Here is a 26936-nt window from a genome sequence, read left to right as displayed (position 1 = left end):
CATTATCTTCCATAAGCTACATAATACCCTTGTATCAATTATCGAAAAATATTTAATGGATTAATAGGTCAAAAGAGGAAGGCATTACAGGTAAAAGAAATAACATTAGCAAGTATACAAGGGTAGGAATGATCCCAGCATATGCAGAAGGCAATGAGCATACAGCCTAGCTGGAGAGAGAGTGAACACTCTAGAAAATCTGGAAGATGAAGAATAAAGGTAACAAAAAACAAACAAGGGCAAAACCCACCCCACTAACATGGCTAGCATTAAGATGTATTTATTTCTAGCCTTTTCAGAAACATTCTTTTCTTTTGCACAGCTGAAATAAGTGTCCATAAAATTTTGTGTCCTACTTTTTTTCACTTAACATTCTAAGCACTGTTCCCTGATGCGACATAGTCTTCATAACGGCTATTTGTAGTGAATGCATAATATCCCAGAGTGGCTGCATCCTAATTTATTACCCATTTCTCTATTGTTGGACACATGTTGTTCCCCATTTTACACTATTATAATAAGCACTGCAATAAACCTCTTGTGCAGAGGGAAGAAATGGAAAGAAACTGGGTCTTTGGTGAGACCTCGTGCTGCTCCCTTGTAACACAGGTAAAGGTCTGAAAGGGGGCAAAATGTTTTATGATTTATCTTTCTAAAACTCTCATTCTTTTAGGGAATTAAAACCTGCATTCCTGCCCAAGGCCAGTAATCAAAGGGGCAGGAAAATGTTCTTTGCTGTTTGTTTGCTAGCATCTTAAACCATAGGAGCTGGCTCAACAGAATTGTCTGGACAAAGGTCATGACCTGAGATCACCCTCACCAGAAATAAGGTCAATGGAAGCCACCAACAATAGCCCAAAGCCATGACATGTAACACTGATCACATGAGCCTGAAAACACCTTTTGAAAAGCCCTGTATTTCTGCTTAAAGGCATCTGCCACCCTCCTAATTTGCTGGCAAATTAACAAACTTCTCTTTTCCTCAAACCACTTGTCCTCATTCTTCATTCTCACTGATTCAGTGTTGGGGATAATTACTGATCTTTTGTTAACACCATAAAGGCTCACCTGAGCCTAAAGTGTCTCTGGACTTTTCTATTACCTGAACCAGTAAGACTGATCCTTTATTACTTAAATCAATTGTAGTCACATTTTCTATGACTTGTAGCCCATGTTATCCTACCTAACACAAGATCACCAAGGACAGGACCATTCTTGTCTTGCTCACTGCTTTAGCCCTACCTGAATCTTTCTTTGGTCCAAGGCATGGTGGCCTGCAGAGACTACGAGCTTAACAACTACATGTAGAAAAAGAATATGAGGCTGAGCGAGGTGGCTCACGCCTGTAATCCTAGTTCTCTGGGAGGCTGAGGCAGGTGGATCGTTTGAGTTCAGGAGTTTGAAACCAACCTGAGCAAGAGAGAGACCCCGTCTCTACTATAAATAGAAAGAAATTAATTGGCCAACTAATATATATAGAAAAAATTAGCCAGGCATGGTGGTGCATGCCTGTAGTCCCAGCTACTCGGGAGGCTGAGGCAGCAGGATCGCTTGAGCCCAGGAGTTTGAGGTTGCTGTGAGGTATGCTGACACCACGGCACTCACTGTAGCCTGGGCAACAAAGTGAGACTCTGTCTCAAAAAAAATAAAAAAAAAAGAATATGAATCCTTTTACAATCTATCCATTCTGGTCCTGGCCATTGATCTAGTGGAATCTTAGTACCTGTATCAATTTGCTTATACCTATAATAAAAATATTGCCTATTCATTTATATTTATCACTAATAATTCCTCTTTCTTTTGGCCTATAGTTCTTTAATTCAGAAATTTTATATTATTATGAACTAAAATACTTTCTTTCGTGACCTGTAATATCAAAATGCTAAATGTATCTCTGCTTTCAGATTTGATATTCAATTCTATTTTCTTCTAGTTTTTGCATAATTTGTAATATTTAATTAATTTATCTCAAATTTATTTAGGTATACTATTTAGAGTCCTTTTCTTTCCCCCAATTTTTAACCAACTGTTTAAATGTCTTTTTTCTCATTGAGTTGCAATGCTTATTTTATCCTTAAATGCTTATATTGTATAATTGGGTCTACTTCAGTGTAGCTAGTCTGTTAAATTGATTTATAAGCTATATAATGTTTTGCTATTTGCCAAGGCTAATAATCCTCCCAATTAAGCTGTGCCTTCAAAATTTTCTTTGCCATTTTCCCATTTATTCTTCCAGATGAATTTTTAAATAATGATATCCAATTCTAAAAAGACTCTATTGAATTACAATGTAATTCACTGTAATCATACAAAGCCAAAAAATAAATCAAGGAAGAACTGACATCTTTACAATTTCAATTTCCCCATCCAAAAAAAAATTTTCTTCATTAAGTTTCCCCATGCTTATCAACAACTATGGGAAATTTCTTCATATTTCTGGTCATTTTCTTCACATAGATCATTGACATTTCAAATAAAGCTTATTCCTAGGTACTTTCTATTTGTCATTATTTTATGTTGTTTTGTAGTTGGGATATTGCTGGTATAAGTAAGGAAACTCACTGCTTGACAAGACAGTCCACTCCACTCTGTCAATGCATCCTTTTGTTTCTTAGCTGTCTCCCTATAACCACCATCCACAGATCCAGATTCTGTCCTCTGGAGCAAGAACTGCTGCTACTTCTCCCAAGGACAGTCTTTTATCTCTTTGGAGATTGCTATCATGTTTCCCATCAGCATTCTTTTGTCCTGGCTAAAGAGCCCCAACCATGAAATGAAAATAACATTTGGGGAAGATTCAAATAGCAGTGTGTATGGGGGGAGGTGGATTTGGGCCAGGTAAGAGACTAAAGGTGTGGGATCAGCAAGGACAGCCTCAGTGGCAACCCAGATTCAAGAGATGGGTTAAGTTGAGGCTGTCAACATGGGAAGGGGCATATGAGAGACATTTCAATGGAGGAAACATCAGGATATGGTGACAAACTGGATGTAAGGGATAAAGGAACAGAAAGAGGGGTCACAGATGACTTGAAAATGTCTAGCCTGAATCGCTGAAGCGTTATGCTTCCACTAAGACAAAGTGCAAGAGGTTAAAAGGGGAGAAGTTTGAAAGGAAGTCAATTTTGGACCTCCTGATCCTGAGATTACGATACAGCCAAGGAAAGGGGTCTGTCCTATAGACCAGTATTCTTCACATGTTTTCTCACAGTAAGAAATATATTTTACATAGCAGGCCAGTTCAAACACAAGCACAGACAGATAGACATAAAACAGACATAAAAGGGTCACAAAATTCCTGCAGACATATGCAAGTTTGGGCCTGGAATCCTAGTGGGAGGGAGGAAAGGGCTGGGTGTGTGATCAGCACTGAATTGATAGATTAAGTCATGAGGACTAATGACTTCCTTTCCCTCTGAAGTTCTGTGGTCTAAGACTTGGCGATCAACACCTTGTCAGGAAATTAATTATCCTGCCACCATCTACCTTCAATCCCGAGTCCCAGAGGGCTCCAGGGGAAGATAGATTCCAGCACAAAGGCCACACACATTTTAGAGTTCAAAGTAGGTCTCACTGCCAACCCACAGAGCACGCTGTGCTAGAAAGCACTGGCTTTTAAAAAACATCTCCTTTATCCTCAGCCTGGATAAGATTTTTCCTTGGAGAAAGAGGGACTAGACAGAGTATTTAGGTCTCCAACTTTCAAGTTTCAAGGCCATGGCACTTAGAATTGGGACAGGGAAGATAGGAAATAATTTCTCCTTGCAAGGCTAGAGTCCTAAATCGGGGCATGGAAAAGAGGCCAAGGGCCCTAGGCTAACATCTGCTGTTGGGTCAGAGCCTGAGCCCGGCAAGGCCTGGCTCTGAGGAATGAGGGAGCCTGGGAGGTTATTAGAGGCCCCACAGAAAACAGCATCACATACTGACGAGCTGGTTAAAGAGAGAACGCCACTTTTCCAACCCAAAGGACATTACCCTCCTCAGTCGAATTAAGTTGCTTTAACCTGTGTCATGTCAGAGCATCTTTCCAAAGTGGAACATCCCATCGCAAAAGGTACTTTTAAATACAGATGAAAATGAGCCAACCAATGTTTGGCCTCAGAAAACTTAGTGTTATAAAAGTTTCAAAGCACCATTTGGTTGAAATATCATGTTACTGCCAGGCTTTTTTTTTTCTGCTCAGGGGAAGGAACAAATGAGAAGGGAGAAGACAGGGCAGTTGTCTGGGAGGCAAAGCGCGCTCCTGCAAGCTTCTTTTCCCACGTTGGGGCTGACGCTCCGGGTTTACGGGAGGCCGCTGATGAGGGCTGCATGTCTGGGCAGCTCTTAGCCCAGCTCAAAGAAACAATCTCTCATGGCAAAGGTCCCAGGGAGTTAGACTCCATCCTCTCTCCACAAAATATTAAAGCAGCACGGAGGAGGTGGCTTAAAAATGACAAAACACAGGCAATAAACAGGCTATTGAAGCCAGGAGCAGCTTACAGACCACACCCTTTCGCAGGCCCTGAGCTCTACCTCCTTCTCCTCAGGTCCCCTGTTCCCCGTCCCTAATTGAAACTGCCTTTCCCTGACTACTTTCCCTCCCACAGAGCCTCCTTAGCCCCTGCCCATGGCCCTGCTCCTGTTGGCAGTGGTGTAACTCAACTCTGGGAAACACACACCAGGGGCACTTTTCTGTCCAAGGAATCTCTGAGCTCTAGTTCTAGTCTCCGGAAGGCCTCCAGGCCACTACGTTATCTCCAAGCCACATCTGTGCTCCTCCCACCACGTGGGGAGATCCAGCTGGAAAGCCTCCCTGCCCCGTGTGGCGGCACACTCACTCCTGTATTCCTCCAGCCTGGCAAGTCTTCCTGGCACCTTAGTCAGCTCCACCCTGTTAATATTCTGAGAACAAGCACAGTCTGGATATACCCATGCCAAGCAAGACTGACAGAGAAAGAGGAGAACCACGGGTGTCAGAAGACAAATCCAGGTCTAGGATGCAAGGAGGTTTTCAATGCATTTTGAAGCCTGTAGTGTGAATTGGCTGAGAAGCAGAAGGGAGAAGAATAGTAGTAAGAGAAAACTTTACACTCTTTCAATTGAAGGAGAGTAAGGGGAGGTAGAAAGGAAACAAGGCCAGGGATGAGGGAGGGGTGTATTTCCAGTTTCTATGGCCCAGAGAAGATTCATGTGAATTCAGCTATGTCCTCATTTGGCTCCGCAGTCAACTGCCTCTTGGCAGAAAGAAAAAAAAAAAAAAAAAACCATGGGACTGATTGATGCCCAGAGATAGCCAGAAACTAAACTCTTAACTGGCTGCAGTCAGCATTTCCAGAGTGCTCCCATTTCTGCAAAGGACATGGGGCTACTCACCTACCTCCAGTGCTGACTGGCGTATCTCTGCGTAATCCCAGGACCTCTGAGCACCTTTTCCAAAGGAGGACACAAAGTGGCCCAGCTTACAGATTCCCACAGGGCCACCCCCAGAGAGAGTCAAAGCTAAAGTTAGGGAATTAGGGGCTATCCCCTACAATCAGGACTCAAACCAAGGAGCTGAGCTGCTTCTAATACCTCTAAATGCCACCAAGTCCTTGTACATAGCATTTGGCATGTTTGGACCATACCTCCCAGATGTGGACAACAGCATGTCCATTCAAGAGGCACTAATATTATGTGCTTTCATCCTCCCCCAAAAGTGAAAGGAAACCAGGCCAGGAGGTCAAAGAGACACAGTAACATAATTTATTAAATTCACCATACAAAGAATATGCCACAGGAAAAAAAAATATCAGAACTGGAAAGGACGCGGAGTCTGACCCCCTCATTTCACAAATGAGGGAGCTGCCTCCAGTCCCAGAACACCATATGGACAAGCTGGAATGTGAGCCCGGCCCTGTTACACAGAAACGCACAGACTTAAGGCTTCTGGTTCTGAAGTGGAGCCTAAAGACTTAATCTATATTTAGTTTTAATTTTTCTATTTCCTCTAGCACCACACTCTGATGCTCATCTACTTCTTGAGGCTGTAGGAAGAGCACTAAAGAAAAAGACAAGCTGCGGGGTCATTCAGAGCCAGGATAAAAGACCAATTATATATAGAGCAGAGGAGTTTAGAGGGGTCAGGGGAAGAACAGCTCCTCGCCCTAGAAGAGTCCTGATTGTCCTTTTCACCCCCAAACAACATACTCTCAGACCCCAACACCTCAGGGAAAGTATACTTGCATTCCTAAGGTGTAAATCAAGTTTGGAGGAGGAAGGGAAAAGAAACAGAGGAAAGGGAAAGATTTATAACAATTTCATTCTTGGACAGGTATGGTGGTTCACTCCTGTAATCCCAGCACTTTGGGAGGCCAAGAGTTTGAGACCATACTGGGCAACACAGTAAGACCCCATCTCTACAAAAAAAAAAAAAAAAAAAAAAATTTAAATTAGCCAGGTGCAGTGGCAGGAGGATCACTTGATCCCAAGAGTCTGAAGTTGCAGTGAGCTATGATGACACCACTGCACTCTAGCCTGGGTGACAGAGCAAGAAACTGTCTCAAAAAAAAAAGAAAAAAGGAAAGGAAAAGGAAGGAAGAAAGGAAGAGAAGGAGGGAAGGAGGAAGGGAGGGAGGGAGGGAGGGAGGGAGGGAGGGAGGGAGGGAAAAATAACAATGTCATTCAGAGATTAACAAGTCCAATGGGAACACTTTCCCCAGTTTCAAACAAATCCAAACACTGCAAGAGAAGGCTGTAGAACTTTGGTATTAAATCACTTATGAGATGTAAGCAAAAACACCAATAACTTAGCAAAATAAATACAATGAGGATTTTGCTGGGACTGATATAACCCAGTGAAAACAGTTTTTAGGCTCTGGGTCAAGATGACTGAGGTGTGCCTTGTGGTACACCTTAGGGGAAAACCCAGGAGACTCTGGCAGTTTTCACAGCAGAGAGAAGTCACACGTAACTGTGGCCCTAGAGAATCTTTCTGCAAAAAACTATCCCTGAATGTACATTCAAAACCTTTTCCTCAGAAAGACAAGGCCAATCCAGTCGAAGTTTAGGTTCACTGACTCTGACCCGAGCCCTGCAGTCTGTCTGCAGGAGGCCCAGGTCAGCAAGGGCTGAGGGTGGAGCAAGTAGAAAAACAAATAGTTTGTTGCTAAGAACTGAGCTGTGTTTACAGAAGAACTTCATTCCCCCAGGACATTCTCCAATCACCCTGGGCATCTATGCCTCCATCCTTGAGGCAAATGTCACCTCTCCTGACCAGATGAAGGCCTGGCTTCTAGGGCAGTTGGACTTCAGTCTGCAACAGAAGGGATCTCTCTACAGAGAAAAATAGTAACTATAGGAATAAAGATACTGCCCTGTCTCCTGCCTGCAGGATAACGTCTTCCAAAGGTCTGCAGTGTCCAGAGGAGGCGCTCATGCTCTGTCTGCCCAGCATACAGAGGCGAGGAGCTTGGGAATGGTGGCACATGTGAGCCCAAGCCCTTGGTGCAGCCAGGGAACAGTCAGGAAGTCAAAGTCAGTGCTAACAGCCAACAGGGGTGGTGGGCTTCTCCGAAGGCAGGAGGCAACAGCAACAGCAGCATCCGTGTCCTGGCAGCTCATGTTTCCACCACTCGGATGAGAGGCATGGGCTTCGGGCTGGGAGGCTTGGATATCCTAACACTGAAAAGAAAGTTGGAGACGGCTGTGTTGTTGCCCACCCTCCACATGTGCCTCTGGAATCTCACACTTCAGTGCTGGCTGATCTCATGGGTTCCAAACACTTTGAAAAAGTGACTGTCAGTGACATCTAAGAGAAGATTTGGGGCTCGATACATTTGCCTGGAGGCAGGGATGATGCAAGGAGAGGGGAAGTTCAACAACTTAGAAGTGGATATAGCTGTGATTCTTGATTTTTTTTTCAAGGTCTTAGGCCCTTTTGTAAATCTCTTGAAAGCAAAAGACCCTCTCCCTAGAAATACACCAATATTACCAATACATTCTGAATACCATTTCAGGGGGTTCATGTATACCTAGAAGCCATTCATGGACCTCCTTGGGTTTATGATATCAGGCTCTACTAACTAGCTTAGAAAATGGTTCTGGTGGAGAATGGGTCAGATTAGAGACTGAGGGAAGAAAGCTGGACTTAAAACAGCCTGTCCTTGCCTTACCATTAAAGGTTTCACATGGCTCTCTCCCTCCTCCTTCCCTTCCTACCTGGGCCCGTTCTATCTATATGCGCTTACTCACCTGCCCGGGTTCTCTGTCTTGGCCCGGGCCTGGGTGCTGAAGTTGCCATAACTGATTTGTTTTTCTATCAGGTGCTCCATCCGATCGTGCATCTCTAAATTCTGCAATACAAGCTATGAGGTTAGAATTGGCCTTTTTCTGGGGCATTCTGGTCTATCCACCTCTGTGTTTGTGCTGCTGTTGCCCCACCCCCACGACACGGATGCACGCTCCCGTCGTCCGTCCTCACTGCTACAGATTGCTCTCTTCCTCTCATATCACTTCAGGGGGTCCATATACATCTAGAAGTCATTCATGGACCTCCTTGAATGGCTTGTGCGACACTGACCATTTCCCACATATCCTCTATATACATTTCTTGTATATAATTTCTTGTTGTCAATTGAATATAGTCCCTTACCTTTGTCGATAATGCTATTCTATAAAGCATTCTTTGGTCTTTTTAAAAAAACGCATCAAACTCCCTGAAGATGAACAATCCTTTCTACCATTTACCTCACAGGCACAAGGAATCTTCACACAGTGGCTACAAAGTAATCTTCAGGTAGTCAACAGACAGGAAGGGCTTTGTAATAACATGGAAACCAGACTCGGAAGACCAGGCCTCAGGGAATCAAGCCCGTCCTCTTAGCCATGGAAAAGACTCCAACTACAGAATGCCTCCTCCTCCTTCAAAGCCCAGCTGTCACTGTCAGCTCCTCTGCAAGGCCCGTTAGGATGGGAATGAAGGGTTCACCGCCACCATGGTATGCACCATGACAGGTCCCTGGAGGGCAGGGGCAGGTCTCACCAACCTTAGCAACTCCCTGGAGGTTCTCAGAAAATGTTTACTCAACTGAACTGAAGATCCACCAACCATCCCAGATATTTGCTTCAGAGCAGCAGCTAGATAGGACCGAGACCCCTCTACAACCTCTCCCTCCCTCATGTCCATCTTGTCTTCAGGAGCCCCATTCCCCTGCCGGGGCTGTCCAGCACACAAACCTCTGCCTCCAGATAGGCGACTTTCTCCTTGAGCTCCTGGATGGTGGCGTCCTTTGACTGGATCATAGCTTTTGAATTCTGGAGCTGCAAAGACGGAGGAGACACGGGAGCTCATTATGTGATGACTCATTGGACACTCACCAAACTTCACCCTGCTGCTGGGGAAGCTAGCAGAGATGAAAGGCGAGCTCTGCAACTCTCACATGACTTAATTAGCTTTTCTACAAACGCTTCATTTCAGTCAATATTAAACTCTTGATTATCCCAGGGGTGAGAGTGAGGGATATATGAGGGGAACACTACCCTGATAATCCAAAATAATGGATGATTCAAAACCTACCCCATTTGGCTTTAGAAAATACTAATTATTTTTTCGTTCAAGAAATATTTATTAAGCTAGCATTCTGGGAGGCCGAGACGGAAGGATCACGTGAGGTCAGGAGTTCAAGACCAGCTTGCGTAAGAGCTAGATCCCCATCTTTACTGAAAATATAAAAATTAATCGGGCAACTAAAAATAGGAAAAAAGATGGGTATATACAACCACAAAGAGTAAGATGTGCAACGCTAGGGGGATGGACACGCTTGAAGCTCTTACTCGAGGGGCGAGGGGGACGTGGGCAATATATGTAACCTTAACACTTATACCCCCATAATACACTAAAATAAAAAATAAATTTAAAAAAATAGAAAAAAAAAGGAAGAAAGAAAATTAGTCAGCGTGGTGGTGTGGGCCTACTGTCGTCCCAGATACTCTGGAGGCTGAGGCAGGAGGATCACCTGAGCCCAAGAGTTTAAGGTTGCTGTGAGCTATGATGACCCTGCTGCACTCTAGCCTGGGCAACAGAGCAAGACTCTGTCTCAAAAAAAAAAAAAAAAGAAAAGAAAAGAAAACAGAAAAAGAAATATTTATTGAGTGCTTACTATATGACAGACCCTGTTCTAGACAATGGGAAACAACAGTAGAAAAAACAGATGCAAATGGAGCTGACAAGAAGCAAACACACCTTCCCCATTAGGGGGTGTTAATTTCTCAAAACAATTCTGCAAATGGGCATATACAGAATGTACTACCCTACAGCTCAGGTGGGGAAGGGCAGGAAATCTGCCATGAGGCAGGAAGACTGATAATCTGCAAGCAGATAACAGAGTTATGATGACTCAATTACTCATTTACCAGCAATTTTCGGCATGTAAGGGAGACCAATCTTTTCCTTCCTTTCCTTTGGGAAAGCAGAAGCCAAATGGCCAAAAATTAAGGGAAAGATGGAAGAAAATCAAGTCCCAATAACCCAAACCTGTAAATGTTTCATGGGAAACGCAGGAATATAAACCAAGCTCCCTGGGAGAATAAACAAATAAAAGCGTAGACTGGGAGTAACAACCCAGGGCGGGCTGAGACCTGACCCTCCTTACCTGCTCTATCATTTGTCGCACTTTCCGCTGCTGGCTCTTGAGCATGTCATCCAAGTGGTGGATCTTCTGCCGCAACCCAGCCACTTCCTTTTCCAGGGTAGCAGCTCTGGGAGGAAAGATCGGAGGCTGAAGCAAAGGAAAAATATACCTACTCTACCCAGTACAAGAAGAGCCATGGGCCTGGGAGGCTCTCATCAGGTGTGATTCCCTCCACCTGATTCCCCATAGGTGGTGGGACACCTTAGAACAGCACATTGGAAGCACCATTGGCGATCATCCTATCCAAGTGACGAAACTGAGCCTCAAAGAAGTTAGAAGGGATAAGTCATTTTGGATGGCTCTGGAGGGTAAAACTAGAACCAACAGGTACATGTTCCAGGTAAGCTGTTTTTATATTAATGCAGGAAAGACTTTGTCAGTATCAGATCATCAGAAAGCGGGCTGCCTCACATGTAATGAGCTCCTCACTACTGGAAGGAAACATTCAAGTAGGAGCTGGGGTTGTTATACCCAACACCATCAAGCTGTTGGCGGGAATTTGTTTTTTTTTTTTTTTTTTTTTTTTTTTTAGAGAGGAGGTAGATGTTTGCCTGTAGATGTTTATTCTGGTCTCAAACTCCTGGCTTCAAGCAATCCTCCCGCCTTGTCCTCCCTAGGGATTTTATACCAGGAAGGAGATAAGATATCAGAAGGATCCTTAAAGCCTCTTCAAGCTACTCTGTTTCTAAGTCTCATAATTTCCAAACCACTATTTTTTTTTTTTTTTTTTTTTTTTTTTTTGAGACAGAGTCTCACCTTGTTGCCCAGGCTAGAGTGAGTGCCGTGGCGTCAGCCTAGCTCACAGCAACCTCAAACTCCTGGGCTCAAGCAATCCTCCTGCCTCAGCCTCCCAAGTAGCTGGGACTACAGGGATGTGCCACCATGCCCGGCTAATTTTTTCTATATATGTATTAGTTGGCCAATTAATTTCTTTCTATTTATAGTAGAGACGGGGTCTCACTCTTGCTCAGGCTGGTTTCGAACTCCTGACCTGGAGCAATCCGCCCGCCTCGGCTTCCCAGAGTGCTAGGATTACAGGCGTGAGCCACCGCGCCCGGCCTCCAAACCACTATTGTTTCCTTTGCATCTTCTAAGCAAACTGAGCCCAGATCCCTAACAGTCACTGTGACATAAAAATATATATTTGGTCTCTACCCTGGGTTCCTGAAACCCTGGTAATTTCCGGAGTATACAGGGGTGACAGGAGTATGTTTTGTTACAGTATTTGGTCTTAGTGTCTGGTTCCTGACAAGACCCTTGGAATCTCCGGGAATAAGTGTCTTCTTGTGTGCTAATGAGATGACTGTTGGTTGGGATCCCTAGATAAAGCCAGGATGGGGGCTAGTCAAAGACCACGGCTTGATTAAAGGGTCTGCACTTTCAGCTCCACCACCCCCAACCTCTGTAGAAGGGTGAGGGGCTGGAGGTTGAGATTCACCAGTGGCCAGTGATTTAATCCATCATGTCTATGTAAAGGAATCTCCTTTAAAAACCTCAACAAAAGGGTCTGGAGAGCTTCCAGGTTGGGGAATGTATGCACACGTTGAGAGGGTGGCACGCCCCAACTCCATGGGGACAGAAGCTCTGGCACTCTTCCAGACCACCCCCTATGTACCTCTTCATCAGTCTGTTCACTGGAATCCTTATATTATCCTTTATAATAAACTAGTAATTATAAGCAAAACGTTTCCCTGAGTTCCATGAGTCACTACAGCAAATTATCAAACCTGAGGAGAGGATCATGGGAACCCCCAATTCATGCCAGGTTGGACAGAAGCATGGGTACCCTTGGACTTGTGACTGGCATCTGAAGTGGGGGTAGCCTTGTGGGACTGAGCCCTTAATGGGGGGGGGGGTTCCTGCACTAACCCTGGGCAGTCCTAGAATTGAATTTTATTGAAGGACACCCAGTTGATTCCAACTGCAAACTGGAAAAGTGCTTGGTGTGGAAAACCCACACATTTGGTGTCAGAGGGATTATGAATAGAGGAGCAGTTTTCCTTTTGTCAGGACACTTGGGAGAAAGAGTGCCCAGGGGTTTGGACCCCTGAAAGAATCCATGACTGCTCCGTTCTGCCAGAGGACGTTGAAGTGTCCCAGAAAGTGGGCCGTGCTCAGGGCAGGGGGGATACAACGCAGCCAAAGCCACCCCACGTTCTTCTTGAGCTTAACATTCTAAGTTTCCACCCTCAGCTCTCCAATGCCCTAGTTCTCGGGCTCCTCTCATTTGGAAAGTCAGCACTTATGATGCACAGCTGCCACGTGCATGCCCAAGCCGTGGCTTTGGACTGTCCAGTCCTCTGTTTCTCCTGCTCCTCCCTTCTGTTGGTCTGCCCAAGTGCACCTCCACCAGAGAGGAAGACGGAATGCTGAGTAATTTAAAGGTATTCTGATATGAAGTCAAGTCAGAAAGGAGGCTTCAATAAGAGCTGTGCCTTCTCCATGCCAGGAAGTCCAGTCTAGGTTACCCTAACAGAGAGAAAATGCCTCCAGAAGACTGAGGGTCCTGAAAGGCAAGGATCGTGTCTGTGAATCTTGGAATTCCTTAGAAGGCCCTTCAAATAATGTCTCGCTGAACTAAAAAAAAGTCCAACTTACACAATGGAGATCAGACCCAATATGTTGATATTAAAATCGATTTACCATTTGTGGTCTTATTTATTAATTGCCAACGGCATAAAGAACTTCCACATTCCTGAAAATCCAGAAGGCGCACTCGTTGCTCTGTGGGTTTCACTGGTCTGGAGCCTCTCTCATCCCGTCTGATCAGAAGGAATTTATAAAACCCTCTACCCTTTGGGGGTAGGAAGGATCTCAGAGATCGCCCAGCCGCCACAGCTGACAGGTGGTTCTCGGTTTCTATCTGCGTCGCTTCAGGTGACAGGAAGTTCAGTATCTCCTCGTAAGGCAGCTCATTCTGTTTTTCATCAGCATAACTTGTGAGGAAGTTATTTACCCTCAATAGTTTACAGTCAGTTTTGGGTTCGGCGGGGAGGACGGTGGGGCCTAATACACCCCGAGTAATCCTCTGCAGAACGGTGTGCTGTGGCAGCAGATGCCCTCCCAGCTTTCACTTAACCTTGGCTCTCAAACTGGAAAGGTCTTTTCTTTAGGTTATTACCCCATGGAAAATGAACTCCCTGGAGATGGCCGCCTTCCAAATAGCATCTCCCCAGGCAGGGCTCCGCCCTGAGCAAACACACCGTGAGTCAGAGCTGGAATATCTGACATCAGCACTCGCTTCCTCCCCAGATCTGGCCACCACAGGAGCTGCAGGCTGCGCGGCCCGCCCTCCCCTCCGCGCACCCCAATTTCACAGTCAACAAGAGCCCTTACTTTTCTTGTTCTGCCTGGCAGTCAGCGTTCTTGCTCCGAAGTTCCTCTAGGGCCACCTCCCCTTCCCTGACTTTGGCCAGTAAGGCCTGATGCTCCTGGGTGGACCAAAAGAGAGAGGAAACCCACAATGAGAAAATGGCAGCAGTTTCTGGGTTTGAGGTGAGATGGGCACCAGGACTGGGACTCAGCCCCTACTGGGCCTGGGAGAGCTGCCAAAGAGCAGCAAGACAAGCTGGTTTGGTGGGGCACCCTCCCCTGTCAGGGAGAACCCTTCCACCCTCCACACACAGACATTTCCCAGCCTCGCCCAGCTGCCCAGAGGGAGAACCTGGCCCTGCGTTATGCAGGCCCACCTGCCAGCCATGGCGGCCAACCTCCGAGAAAGCTGGCTGCAGGACTTCCCAGCAACTGTCTTCAAAAGCCCCAAAGGGGCATCTGTATAAGAATCTGATTAAAGTGGAAATGGGTTCAACTCTAGTTAGGGGGAGGCTGAAGCTAGCTGAGAGAAAGATTTTCCCATGGAAGTGTGCTTTTTCTGGAGCTGCTCGGAAAAGCAGAGTCTCAACAGCCATCTCAATGAATCCTTGGGCCCAGCGCAGCCCAGGAGTCCAGCAATCCCAAGCAAGACGCCCACCATTACCGTCTCCATCCCTAACAAGCGCCTCTGCAGCTCTCCGACTTCTGCCTCTTTCTGCTCCACTCTGTCCTCTTCTCTCTGAAGGGCCACATTACTCTGTTCTGCTTCTCTCTGGTACTGGCTGAGTTTGACCTATATACAGGATGAGGATGTGTTTAATGGTAGGGAAAGAAAGTGCAAACATGGATAAAAACCTTAGAAAAGAACCCAGGAACCTGGGGCAGCTCTGGCACCAGGATGGGAGAAATGAGGCAACTCTGATGAGTGCCCCGCCACCTCCCATCACTTTCAGGACCACCTCGGAGGACTCTAGCAGATTAACTCTATTTGCAGGGTTAACTGGCATACGATTGAGCTCCACTTTAAAGTGACACCCAGGCCAGGCATGGTGGGTCATGCCAATAATCCCAGCGCTTTGGGAGCCCAAGGCAGAAGGATCATTTGAGGCCAGGAGATTAAGACCAGCCTGGGTAACATAGTGAGACCCTATCTCTATGAAATATTTTTGAAAAAATTAGCTGGGTGTGGAGGCGCATGCCTATAGTACTAGCTACTCGACAGGCTGAGGCAGGAAGACAACTTGAGCCCAGGAGTTCAAGGTTGCAGTGAGTTGTGAACACACCACTGCATTCCAGCCTGGGTGACAGAGCAAAACTGTCTCTAGAAAAAAATTTAAAAATAATAAAATAAAATAAAGTGACACCCGGAACACACAAGCAATACTTTTCAGACGGCTGACTTCTTCAACATACGCAGGAATCCTGCAGTGCCAGCCAAGATTAACTCAATGTTGTGGCTTCACCACTAATTCAAAAGCAAATAATCCCAGGGAGGCTACATCTCCACGTTCTTACTTCTGTTTCCCCAACTATTCCTTGCCCTCAGTTCAAGCGATATTTCAGAGCCCACATACAAAGGCCTAAACAGCATCTGGAAGGGCTACTAAGCACCAGGAAAAATCTGTCCTTCATCAGAGATGAGAAGCCAACTGAGAAAAAAATAAAAGCAGAATTTTAGAATAAGAAATAAAAGTAAGAACTTGCTTCTGTTTCTCTCACTTGCATCTTGCCAACTCCTACTCATTCTTCAGGTCTCACTTAAGACACCCCCTCTTCCAGGGAGCCTTCTGAGCCTGCACAGGAGCTGTTCCTTTGTGTGCCCACAGAAGACACACAGCCCTTCCTTCTCAAAGCACTGAGTGGATTTTGCCCAGTTACCTGCCCTGAGTACGGTCAGCATCGTGACGACACAGACCTAAGCACCATTACATTTCCAGAGCTCCAAGTTATTGTACCTTGCGTGCAATAACTGCTTTATAAAATCAGAAATGGAATTTCACAAGTAAAGGTCAACTGGCCTATTAGAGGTCATGCAGCTAGTGAATGACAAAGCCAGTTTTAGAACCCAGTTACTTCACCCTCCATGTCAACGCTTCCCAGTTACCCTACACTGACTCTTCATCATTTACTAAAAAAGGATCCAGGTAACATCTGAAAAGCCTAGCCAGGCCTGGAAAAACAGAGAACACCAGCAGCCAGTTTGTCCGGCTCCTCCTGAAGTCAGAACCGGGGAGGAGAAAGCATAGCACGGGATGATGTACGATGGGACACGTCCACGCCGCATGCCAGCCCTGTCTGGAGCAAACGCACTCTCACTGCAAATCCTTCCTGACAGCGAGCAGCCAGTCGAACGGGAAACCCAGGCTTAGCAGCAGGTTATTTTCATGTTAACTGATGATCTTGCCCTTCCTACCCCAAGGTTCAGAAAAGTAGGCCAGGGAGTCCAATTCACTAGGAAAGACTGAGGAAAGCTCTCAAATGACCTGACTTAGCCTGAAACAGGCCAGCCACATGGGCAGGAACTTGAAAAGAAGGCTTTCCGTTTCTGTACGTGGACACCGCACCCGGGCCAATGAGCGCTCAGAACGCAGCGTGCACCATGCTCACAGCGCTGGGGCCCGTGGCCCAACCCTCACACCCCATCACAGGATCACCAAGGTTAGAAAACAGAACAACACACTCCCATTCCACACCTGTCCCTGTAGCTCCTGCCAGCCTCGCCCCCCAAAGGAGCCTCTTAATTAGAAACGGGTGTGCCCAATGGTGGGAACAACGTGAGCACTTCCTGTTGCAGGTGGTGCTGTGCACCATGGGGCTAAGGAACAGCCTCTTCTGAACCGTGGGCGGTTGGCTGCAGTCGTCTGGCACCTTCTGGCCTCGGGCTTATATTCAGGGCACTTTTGCTCCAGCTCTGAAACCCAGAGCAGCAGAGTCCTCAGTGTGTGGTCAAAACTGACAAGTATTTCTGTAATTTCTACAACTTCGAAATGCCTCCCAATGCAGAAATTTCTTTCCAAAATTCACAACCTGGTCAGTGCTCCAGCCTCAACCTCCCCTTCCTCCTGTTTTGTTTCTGAGAAGGTAGGAGACCAAACTGATACATCACCAACCAAATGTTCCACATTGTGGAAGCTGAAACAGATGCAGAAAACGTCTTTATCAGACAGCTGGTTTGTTCTGAGATCAAAAACTAACCTTAGTATTACCCTAAGTCCAAACTATTTATGATAGGAAAATCTGCTTATGGAACTGATTGTGAAGAAAAATACAAACTATCTCTTATACTTCTAAAACCTTGTAGAATAACAAAGTGCTCTCACAAATATTACCTCATTTAATGCATACAACAAGCTTGTGAGGCACATTTCATGAACCCTTTGTATAATAGTTATATTTCTCAGTTCCATGAGAAAGAAGAGTTCAGGCTGCCCTCCTGTTTTTGCCAGCTCCCAGCATGCCTAGGCAGGATATAATCCTATCATAACATATTTATGACATAAAGAATACTTTATTTATGGAAGAGCAAAGCAGATAACAGATGGCTGATCTCATGGAGTAGTTAGAAAACTGTCCCATGGACCTTATTTTATACTCAAAGAATTTTCTATAAAGTATGAAAGACCTTACATATTTTTAATAGTAGGGGGCTTTTGCTCTCCATTTATAGACCTCTGTAATAATCTAGTATGCATTTTTTAAAAAATCTGTTACCTTTTATAACAATAATTAAGATACTCATTCCAGACCACAAAGCTCTGCATAGTAAAGCCTAGAGCTAAGGTCCTGTGACTCCATGGGCAAAGTTCTTTCTATAACGACACAGCCGACAGCACTCGTCCAGTCCACATTCACAAAGCACCCACCTTAAGACAGGTATTGTGCCAGACACTGGGGACTCAGTGGTGATCATGACAGCAGCAGTCCCTGCCTGCATGGAGCCTTACAGCCCAGTGACTCTCGCAGAAATTACTTCTGATTGACCTGCTGTCCCACGCTAGTGTTACCGCTCAACTTCATCTGAGCAGAAAATCAAGAGCTGACCTTTAGATTTTTTTTTTTTTTTTGAGACAGAGTCTCACTCTGTTGCCCCGCCTAGAGTGTCCTGGCGTCAGCCTAGCTCACAGCAACCTCAAACTCCTGGGCTCAAGCAATCCTGCTGCCTCAGCCTCCCGAGTAGCTGGGACTACAGGCATGTGCCACCATGCCTGGCTAATTTTTTTCTGTATATTTTTAAGTTGGTCCAGCTAATTTATTTCCATTTTTTTAGTAGAGACGGGGTCTCGCTCTTGCTCAGGCTGGTCTCAAACTCCTGAGCTCAAACAATCCACCTGCCTCGGCCTCCCATAGTGCTAGGATCATAGGCGTGAGCCACCGCACCTGGCCAATAGCTGACCTCTGAACTATGGGCCAGCCTTGGACAATAAACCACCATAAGTGTCCAGGAGAGGGAAAAACAGACAAGTGCCCCAGGCCTTAAAGCCTTGCATTTCCAGTTGGTGACACCCAGCCAGAGAGACATGAAGTCCAAACCAAGAACGTCACTGGCACCTGCATCCAGCAGCCCATCCCTTAGGGCACCTTCTCCCCAAATCCCAGATCTCACCTCAAAAGCCACACGGTCTAACTGGTGTTGACGCTCAGCCTCCTGCAGCTTGGCAAGCAAGTCCTGCACGGTCTTCCTCAAGCTCTCGACATCTTCATTCATACAGGTGTCCACCTACGACCAGAGCAGGGAAAGGAAGGCAAAGCCACCACGTTTGTTATTTGGTAAGAAGGTCCGTTCCCTGCCATACGCTGGTTTGCACCATCTCACCCAGACCACACTCACAAAAGAATTAACATCACACGGGGCAGAGTTGGTCTTAGGCAGCCATTTCACTGACTTCTGAGTTATTCAATGAAACATTCTCCCTTCACACCCTAAAGAATTCAGCTAGCCTCAAATCACCCAATTATTTTAAGACACGCTCAGTAATAGTGTGTACTTATGTCAATCAATGATTTCTTGGCAGGTATGTGTATGCATGCCATCTTTATGCTGTGTCCTGCTTCCCTGCATCAGACCTCTCTGATAGCGGGGTCCGTGTTCCTCTTTGGAACTCGTCTCCAGGGCGGGGGCCCAAAGGCACACCTTTTAGCGTTCTCGGCACCAGGCACCGAGATCAGCGTGTGAAGGGTTACTGTCCACAATCTGATTCAGTGTAGGAAAAGGTGTCTCATCAAGGTTATTGCTCAGTCTCTCTCCCAGACACACCCAACTGTGGGCTGGTGATTAGGGCTGAGCTGACATGTAGGGTCTCGCCCCCACCTCTGCTGCACAGACACCAGACACCAGTTACGAGCTCCCTGAGGGTCTGACGGGAGAATCGCTCCCCGTCTTGCACGGTGGGAAGCAGTGATACCTTCAAACCAGAGCACAGAGCTCTCAGTTAGGAGGAGGGAGACAGGGTCCCAGTCGCTGCGTTTATTACCAGGACCTGTGGGCCTTCCTTTCTTCATCTGTGAAGCAGTGAGAAGACTCCTTACAACACCCTGCCTTACAGGCTGCCTTAAAAATAGCCAAGATGCTTTTTTATCTGACATCTTAACGAGGCCGTGGTAGTTGCAGCGCTTCTCCAAGCTTCGAGATGCTGCCCAGGGACGACAAGAAGAAGAAAGATGCCGGAAAGTCGGCCAAGACAGACAAAGACCCAGTGAACAAATCTGGGGGCAAGGCCCAAAAGAAGTGGTCCCAAGGCAAAGTTCGGGACAAGCTCAACAACTTAGTCTTGCTTAACAAAGCTACATATGACAAACTCTGTCAGGAAGTTCCCAACTATAAGCTTATAACCCCAGCTGTGGTCTCTGAGAGACTGAGGATTCGAGGTTCCCTGGCCAGGGCAGCCCTTCAGGAGCTCCTTAGTAAAGGCCTCATCAAGCTGGTTCCAAAGCACAGAGCTCAAGTAATTTACACCAGAAATACCAAGGGTAGAGATGCCCCAGCTGCTGGCGAAGATGTGTGAACGGGTCAAACCAACTGTATTTGGAAAAATAAAACTTTATTAAATTGAAAAAAGAAAACAATAGCCAAGATAATATCTGGCAGGGCTTTGAGCTTGTCAGAAGAAAGAGGCTAAACAGATATTACCAGGTGTTATTAATATAATTTGTTGCCATTAACGTTATTTGCCAAATGTGGTGATTCAAGGGAATGGGAAAACCCAAACTGCACATCTGAAGAGTGGCTAGAATCGAGACATTCTAAATCTAGACATCAGTAAGTTATCTGATCAATTCCCCTATTGCCTCACCTAAGCCACTGAACAGGTGAAAATGCTTTCAAGGCTCCTGGAACACAACTATTATGTATTTATTTCAAATGGTCGTCTCATAAGACTATTTAATGACATGACAAACTTTCATGAAAATAGTATTTCATCATATGATATAATACAAAGTGAGGCCAGGCGCAGTGGCTCACGCCTGTAATCCTAACACTCTGGGAGGCCAAGGCGGGCAGATTGCTCAAGGTCAGGAGTTCGAAACCAGCCTGAGCAAGAGCAAGACCCCATCTCTACTATAAATAGAAAGAAATTAATTGGCCAACTAATATATAGAAAAAATTGGCTAGGCATGGTGGCACATGCTAATAGTCCCAGCTACTTGGGAGGCTGAGGCAGAAGGATTGCTTGAGCCCAGGAGTTTGAGGTTGCTGTGAACTAGGCTGACGCCACGGCACTCACTCTACCCTAGACAACAAAGCGAGACTCTGTCTTGAAAAAAAACAAAAACAAAAAAGAATGGTATAATACAAAGTGAAAAAAAAGTACGATAAAACTACATGAGGGGCTGGGTACGGTGGCCCACGCCTGTAATCCTAGCACTCTGGGAGGCCAAGGCAGGTAGGTGGATTGCTTGAGGTCAGGAGTTCAAAACCAGCCTGAGCAAGAGCAAGACCCCGTCTCTACTATAAATAGAAAGAAATTAATTGGCCAACTAATATATATAGAAAAAATCAGTTGGGCATAGTGGCACATGCCTGTAGTCCCAGCTACTTGGGAGGCTGAGGCAGGAGGATCACTTGAGCCCAGGAATTTGAGGTTGCTGTGAACTAGGCTGACGCCATGGCACTCACTCTAGCCTGGACAACAAAGTGAGACTCTGTCTCAAAAAAAAAAAAAAAAAAAAAAAAAAAACACTACATGAGGGAGGTAGAAAGAAAAACTAGATTTTATGACAGCAATGTATTAGATATACCACTAAAAACATGGTGCTGGGTAAAAAAAGAAAAAGCAGAATAAAAAAGATATAGCGCAAGCCCATCCTGTAAATTGAAAACATTTTACAGGCATATTTAAAGTCAGATACCGAATTCATTAGGGAGAGTGACCCTTGTGGGGTAGGTAGGGAAAGAGGTGAAAAAAGAAAAAGTAAAACCAGTTAGGAGGCCTTGAGGGCATTCATGAGGATGACGTGCTGAGAACTAATAGGTGGGTCTGAGTCAACCCTGTACCTGAGAGCCAAAAACATCCAATGCAAAAAAATACCCAACTGAAGAAACAAAAAACAAACACAGGCCAGGCAAGGGGGCTCACACCTGTAATCCTAACACTCTGGGAGGCCCAGGTGGGAGGATTGCTTGAGGCCAGGAGTTCGAGACCAGCCTGAGCAAGGGTGAGACCCCGTCTCTACGAAAAAATAGAAAAAATAAGCTGGGCATGGTGGCACATGCCTGTAGTCCCAGCTACTCGGGAGGCTGAGGCAGGAGGATCACTTGAGCCCAGGAGTTTGAGGTTGCTGTGAGCTAGGCTGATGCTATGGCACTCAATCTGTTGCCTGGGCAACAGATTGAGACTCTGTCTCAAAAAACAAAACAAAATATAAAGAAATGCTATATGTAGTATTTAATAAAAAACATTTTTTTATAGTACAGCCATGGAAGGAAATACTAAGCAGTTATTCAAAAGATTGATTTAGATCTATATGTGCTAATATGGAAAGATGACTATAATTATATTCTTCAGTTTAAAAAAATTAAAAAAGCAAGGAATAATGTCTTTATCATGATCTTATATCTGTGAAAAGTATGTATTATATATATATACACATGTATATATGGTATTTGTGTATATAATAACATATATAATATGGTATTTAAATATGGTTATCTATGTATAGGAAAACATATTCCACCACCTGACTATAGAATATTGGCATTCAACTTTGGTTAAACACTAGCATCACCTGAAGAGCTTTTAAAAGTCCTGATGCCCAAGTCACATCTCAGAATTACTATCCCTGGGGTTGGGACCCAGGTATGATCTCCTTTAAAGTTCTAAGGCCATTCCAGGGGGCAGCCGAGGCTGAGAAGTGCTGCTTGAGAAGGACCCACCCACTTCAGTCTGCTAACGGCAGATACTTCCCAAGACTGGGACTGGAGAAGGGGAATTCCTACTTTTTATATTTCTCTATTGTGTGAATTTTTACATCAAGTTAAGTATTACTCTTGTATTTAGTGAGACAAAGCAGAGAGAGAGAGAGAGAGAGTGCATCTGTGAGGGAGCAATAAACAAAGAAAGGGATCAGGGAAGAGGAGGTCTGCCCCTGGCTAAGCAGAGTCACCAGGGTGTCCCCTCTGTCACCTACCTCAGGTGGGCGGCTGTACAGGGTTGTGGGACTCTGACTAAAGCCATTTGGCTTTTCTAGAACCACCTGTTGAAACAAAAATAAAACTGGTAGTTAAAACAGTCCCAAGCAACCAGCTTAAAAACATTATTCTAGGCCGGGCGTGGTGGCTCACGCCTGTAATCCTAGCTCTCTGGGAGGCCGAGGCGGGCGGATTGCTCAAGGTCAGGAGTTCAAAACCAGCCTGAGCAAGAGCGAGACCCCGTCTCTACTATAAATAGAAAGAAATTAATTGGCCAACTGATATATATATAAAAAAAATTAGCCGGGCATGGTGGTGCATGCCTGTAGTCCCAGCTACTCGGGAGGCTGAGGCAGAAGGATCGTTCGAGCCCAGGAGTTTGAGGTTGCTGTGAGCTTGGCTGACGCCACGGCACTCACTCTAGCCTGGACAACAAAGCGAGACTCTGTCTCAAAAAAAAAAAAAAAAAAACAAACATTATTCTTCTAAGACTCAAATCTTAGAAAGAGGGAGGAGAGGAAGGAAGAGGAAAGGAGAGAAAAAAGGAAGGGAGAGAGAGAAGGATGAGGAGGAAAGAGAGGAAAGGGAAGAAAGGGAAGGAAGGAGAGAAAGGCAAAGCATGGAAGGAAGGGAAGGGAAAGGGAAAAAAAGACTTCCAGTGCTCTATGGGAACACAGAAATCAGAGGGGGTGGAGAACTGTGTGTGGCCCGCCCCCCCAGACAGAGCACCCTAACCTTGTAAGAAGGACGAAAGAAGCCTCAGGCTAAAACCTCTCAGCAGGTTGGAAAATACAAGGAGCCCATTCCTCTCAGCCAGGGGAACACGAGCAACTGCCTGTAACAGTTTCCCTCGCCCCCAGGGATCCTGACAAGGTTTGACAAAGCATAAATGGCAAGGGGAAGCAGCTTTTGTCATATTCTTTCCAAAAGAATGCCTGATTATTCATCATCTGAGGGCTGATTTGTGCAAATGCAAGGCCTGGACTTTTGGGCCAGTCTCTGAGCACATTAGGCTCTTCCACCACCTGACAAAGCATCTCCCGCCAGCCACACGAAAGTCCTACCTTTTGGCCACAGAAAAATAAATTAGGGAATGTCCACCACACAAGCCCAGTGCCTGACCAAGACAAAGAACTGTCCTGGCACCAGCTGCTGGGCCACTGCTCCCTCCAGGGGAATGAAGGCAGGGACTGCTGGAGAATGACCACCCCGCCCAAACCGAAATGCAAAGGAAGGAAATGCAGCTCAGAACCTAAAGGAGAGTCAGGACATTTCTATCCTCAAATTTTGGAAAAGCTGAAAAGCACGATCCCAGGATTCTCCATCCCAGAAAGGATTTATCCAATCTGCTCAGTCTAACAAATATTTACTGATGCCTTCTACATCCCAGACTACAGGGCGGAGAGGTGAACCCCTAACCTCGAGGAGCTTTCCATACCAGGTTAGATATATTAATAGTTATTTAAACAGATTAATAACAGGCCAGGAAGAAGCAGGACGAAGACTTCAGTTTATAGCACAAGTATCACCCAAATTAAGCAAGATCAACTTATGAGAAGTTTGGATTTAGGGGAGAGTGCTTTATAAAACTCTACATTGCAAGAAGATCAATCATAGAACACTTATAGATAAGAGGCTTTGCCAGTAACTGATGATCATTCATTATAAAATTCCATTTTGTATGGTGTTTTAGGGTCAGGTGTACTTATACACAGGCTGACACATGTAAGTGCAAGCACCCATCTGCCGGAGAGCCCTAACTCTAGATTGTGAGTGTTCAGAGAAGCCAGCATGCCTAGATTTTCTCCATTCTTGGAGTGGTGCTAGATTCAGCACACACCATGTAATTGCCACATGAGAATGCCTGGCACAAGCCCACCTCCTCAGTGGGGACCCAACCGTGGGCTATTTCCTATTACCTGTATCTCCTGTCGATGGACAGACTCTTTGGGATCCCTGTCAAGCTTGCTACTGATGTCCTCCCGGAGCTTCTGCAGGCAGTTCCTGGCCTGGGAAGGGAGGGCAAGAAACTTGAGCTTTAGGGCAGAGAAAGGGAGCACACCGACTCCCCCACCTTTGTGCCCGCCCCCTGCCCATACTACTGTGAGTCAGATGCTGTTCTAAGTACTGGCTGCAGGAAGGAAGGAGAGACCCTGGGTCAAGTGGGGCTATGGCCAACATTCTAGTTGGGGAGACACACAACACAGCAGACCAATAAATAAAACATGTAATATGTTATGTGGTAACACATGCCAAGGAGAAAAATGAGCCATGGATGATAGTTAGGAAACGTTGGGAAAGGTGACTGAGACTTTAGATAATATGGCTGGGGAACAGTGCTAGGCACATGGTCCTTTGTAAAGTACCTGTGGATTAATGGATTGGGTATAAAGGGTCAAAAATGATGTTTGACACATGAGAGGCCATGGTGGCACTTCAGAGTCATAAAGGGAACAGAGGAGAAAAAACCAGAATCCTTAAAAAAAAAAAGGAAGCCAAAAAAAAAATGTGAGCTTTAGAGAAATAACCCAACCACTCCTCCACAGAGAAGAGGCACCCACCTCCTGTATGTACTGGACCTCACTCTTCAGCTGGTTAATATTCTTCTCGTGGATCATCTTGTCTCCAGACCTCCCCTTCAAGTATACCTGAAAAAAGGAAGATAACACTATTTAGTTAAGAAACCTCAAATTAAATTAATTCCACAAAAAACGGGCAGCTTCATACAATCCTGGTAGGAGGCTAAATTGTTACCATCAATTTACTGGGTAGCAATTTGGTGATTCAGATCAGAACACTTAGAAATATATTTACTCTTTGACTTAGCAAATCTACTTCTGGAAATTTATCCTAACGCAATAAATTTAGCTAAATGATATATAGCTATATAGCCATAAACACACAAATACAGTCACACGCATCACCAAACGACAGGGATCTATCCTGAGAAATGTGTCACGGGGCAAATTTGTCATGCAAACAAATGCACTTACACAAACCTAGATAGTATAGCCTACTACACACCTAGGCTATGTGCTATAGCCTATGGTTCCTAGGCTGCACACCTGAACAGTACTTCACTGTACTGAATACTATAACACAACTGCAACACAATGGTAAGTATTGGTGCCTCTAAACATACCTAAACATAGAAAAAGTACAGTAAAAGTATGGTATTATGGGACCACCACCATATATGTGGTCCATTGTTGACTGAAACATCATTATGCAGCATGAGTATACATTCACTGGGTCAATTATATGGTATGTGAATTTTATTGCAAAAAGCTGTTTTTTATTTAAAACAAAAAGAAATAAAAAGTTGTTCTAATTTTAAAAAATAAGTTCCATAAACACACCTCCCACCTGTCTCTACAACCTCCAGCAGCAAAAACTGGCCATTGGATAAGCACCTAGTAAGGTCATCCCTGCCGCCAGATTGTACCAAAGCCACTATGGGCGGATTATAGTCTCCTGGAAGTCTAAGGATATTTCCAGGAGATGGCCAGGAACTAGTATCTCAGGTCTGGTTCCTTCCAGTCAAACCACAAGCTTCCTTTGGCAATTGCAGCTGCTCCCTCTCATGTACCTGCAGGGAGAATGAGAGGAGGTAGAAAGGTGGCCAACTAAGCTTACCTTAATGATCTCCTCATGTCCATCATTGGACTCCACCAGTTCTGAAGCCAGAGAATGACTAGTTGAGCGGCTGGACACCATGGCATAGGTCTTCCTGCCCGCCTAGCAGAGAAACACAGAGAGAGGTGGCTCAGAAACCACATGGCCAGCCCAGAACTCCAACCCCTCGACCAACGCAGAAGACCTGCTTCTCAGAAGACTTGAGGAGTTAGTCTGGTTTTCCCTTCCAACAATTCATTTCAGAACCTCTAACAGAAGCCACACAGCAGCAAGAACCCCGGACAAGGAAAATTAGTAGAAATCGCAGGTTAGTTTTCATTTTAGCGGGGGTCTCCCCATCCTCCAAAGCAGTGCGCAATGCTGAGGTCAGCTGGTATTTCTGAAAGGAGATGCTCCCAAGCTTGCGACAGCAGAGATGGCTCCAGGTAGCATGGGGTGATGGGTCAGCAGCAAGGAGGGACAACTGGTGAGGGGTCGGGGCCTCGCCGCACGAGAAACCTCAATACCTTCTGGGCTATGTGCTCAAGTTCATCCCCTGTCAGTTCACTCTGGAGAGTCAGCCTGAAAATGTCCACGCTGCCCTAATAATGACAATGACAGGAACAAAAACCCTTTACCTTTACAGTCTACAAGTACAGGTGTGCTTCTGCCAACCTGTGGAATGGGTCGTATCATCACCACTTCACAGACAAGGACAACTGAGGTCCACAGAGACG

At 45.5% G+C, this 26936-nt stretch overlaps 1 protein-coding gene and 1 pseudogene across 3 annotated transcripts in view; one reads left to right on the top strand and one right to left on the bottom strand.

Moving 5' to 3' along the window:
- Nucleotides 1-7420: 7420 nt before the first annotated feature.
- Nucleotides 7421-26936, bottom strand: part of TUFT1 (tuftelin 1) — a 42455-nt gene continuing 22939 nt past the window's right edge. For 2 of the 3 annotated variants that reach the window (XM_012767597.3, XM_012767601.3), the window contains exons 2-13: nucleotides 26727-26801; nucleotides 26221-26322; nucleotides 25146-25232; nucleotides 24504-24593; nucleotides 22584-22649; nucleotides 18562-18675; nucleotides 14623-14751; nucleotides 13983-14077; nucleotides 10608-10713; nucleotides 9193-9276; nucleotides 8209-8309; nucleotides 7421-7638 (exon numbers count right to left, since the gene is read on the bottom strand). In XM_012767597.3, the coding sequence (XP_012623051.2) occupies nucleotides 7575-7638; nucleotides 8209-8309; nucleotides 9193-9276; nucleotides 10608-10713; nucleotides 13983-14077; nucleotides 14623-14751; nucleotides 18562-18675; nucleotides 22584-22649; nucleotides 24504-24593; nucleotides 25146-25232; nucleotides 26221-26322; nucleotides 26727-26801 (1113 nt within the window). In that variant the 3' untranslated portion in view covers nucleotides 7421-7574. The remainder of the gene's footprint in view (nucleotides 7639-8208; nucleotides 8310-9192; nucleotides 9277-10607; nucleotides 10714-13982; nucleotides 14078-14622; nucleotides 14752-18561; nucleotides 18676-22583; nucleotides 22650-24503; nucleotides 24594-25145; nucleotides 25233-26220; nucleotides 26323-26726; nucleotides 26802-26936) is intronic. The other variant, XM_012767599.3, reaches the window with a different exon arrangement.
- LOC142861132 (small ribosomal subunit protein eS25 pseudogene) lies at nucleotides 19581-19960 on the top strand (annotated as a pseudogene).

This window comes from Microcebus murinus, chromosome 2, assembly GCF_040939455.1.
Source record: "Microcebus murinus isolate Inina chromosome 2, M.murinus_Inina_mat1.0, whole genome shotgun sequence".
NCBI classification, from domain to species: Eukaryota; Metazoa; Chordata; class Mammalia; order Primates; family Cheirogaleidae; genus Microcebus; species Microcebus murinus.
Note: the sequence above shows the minus strand (reverse complement) of the source record. Positions and strands in the feature narration are given on the sequence as shown.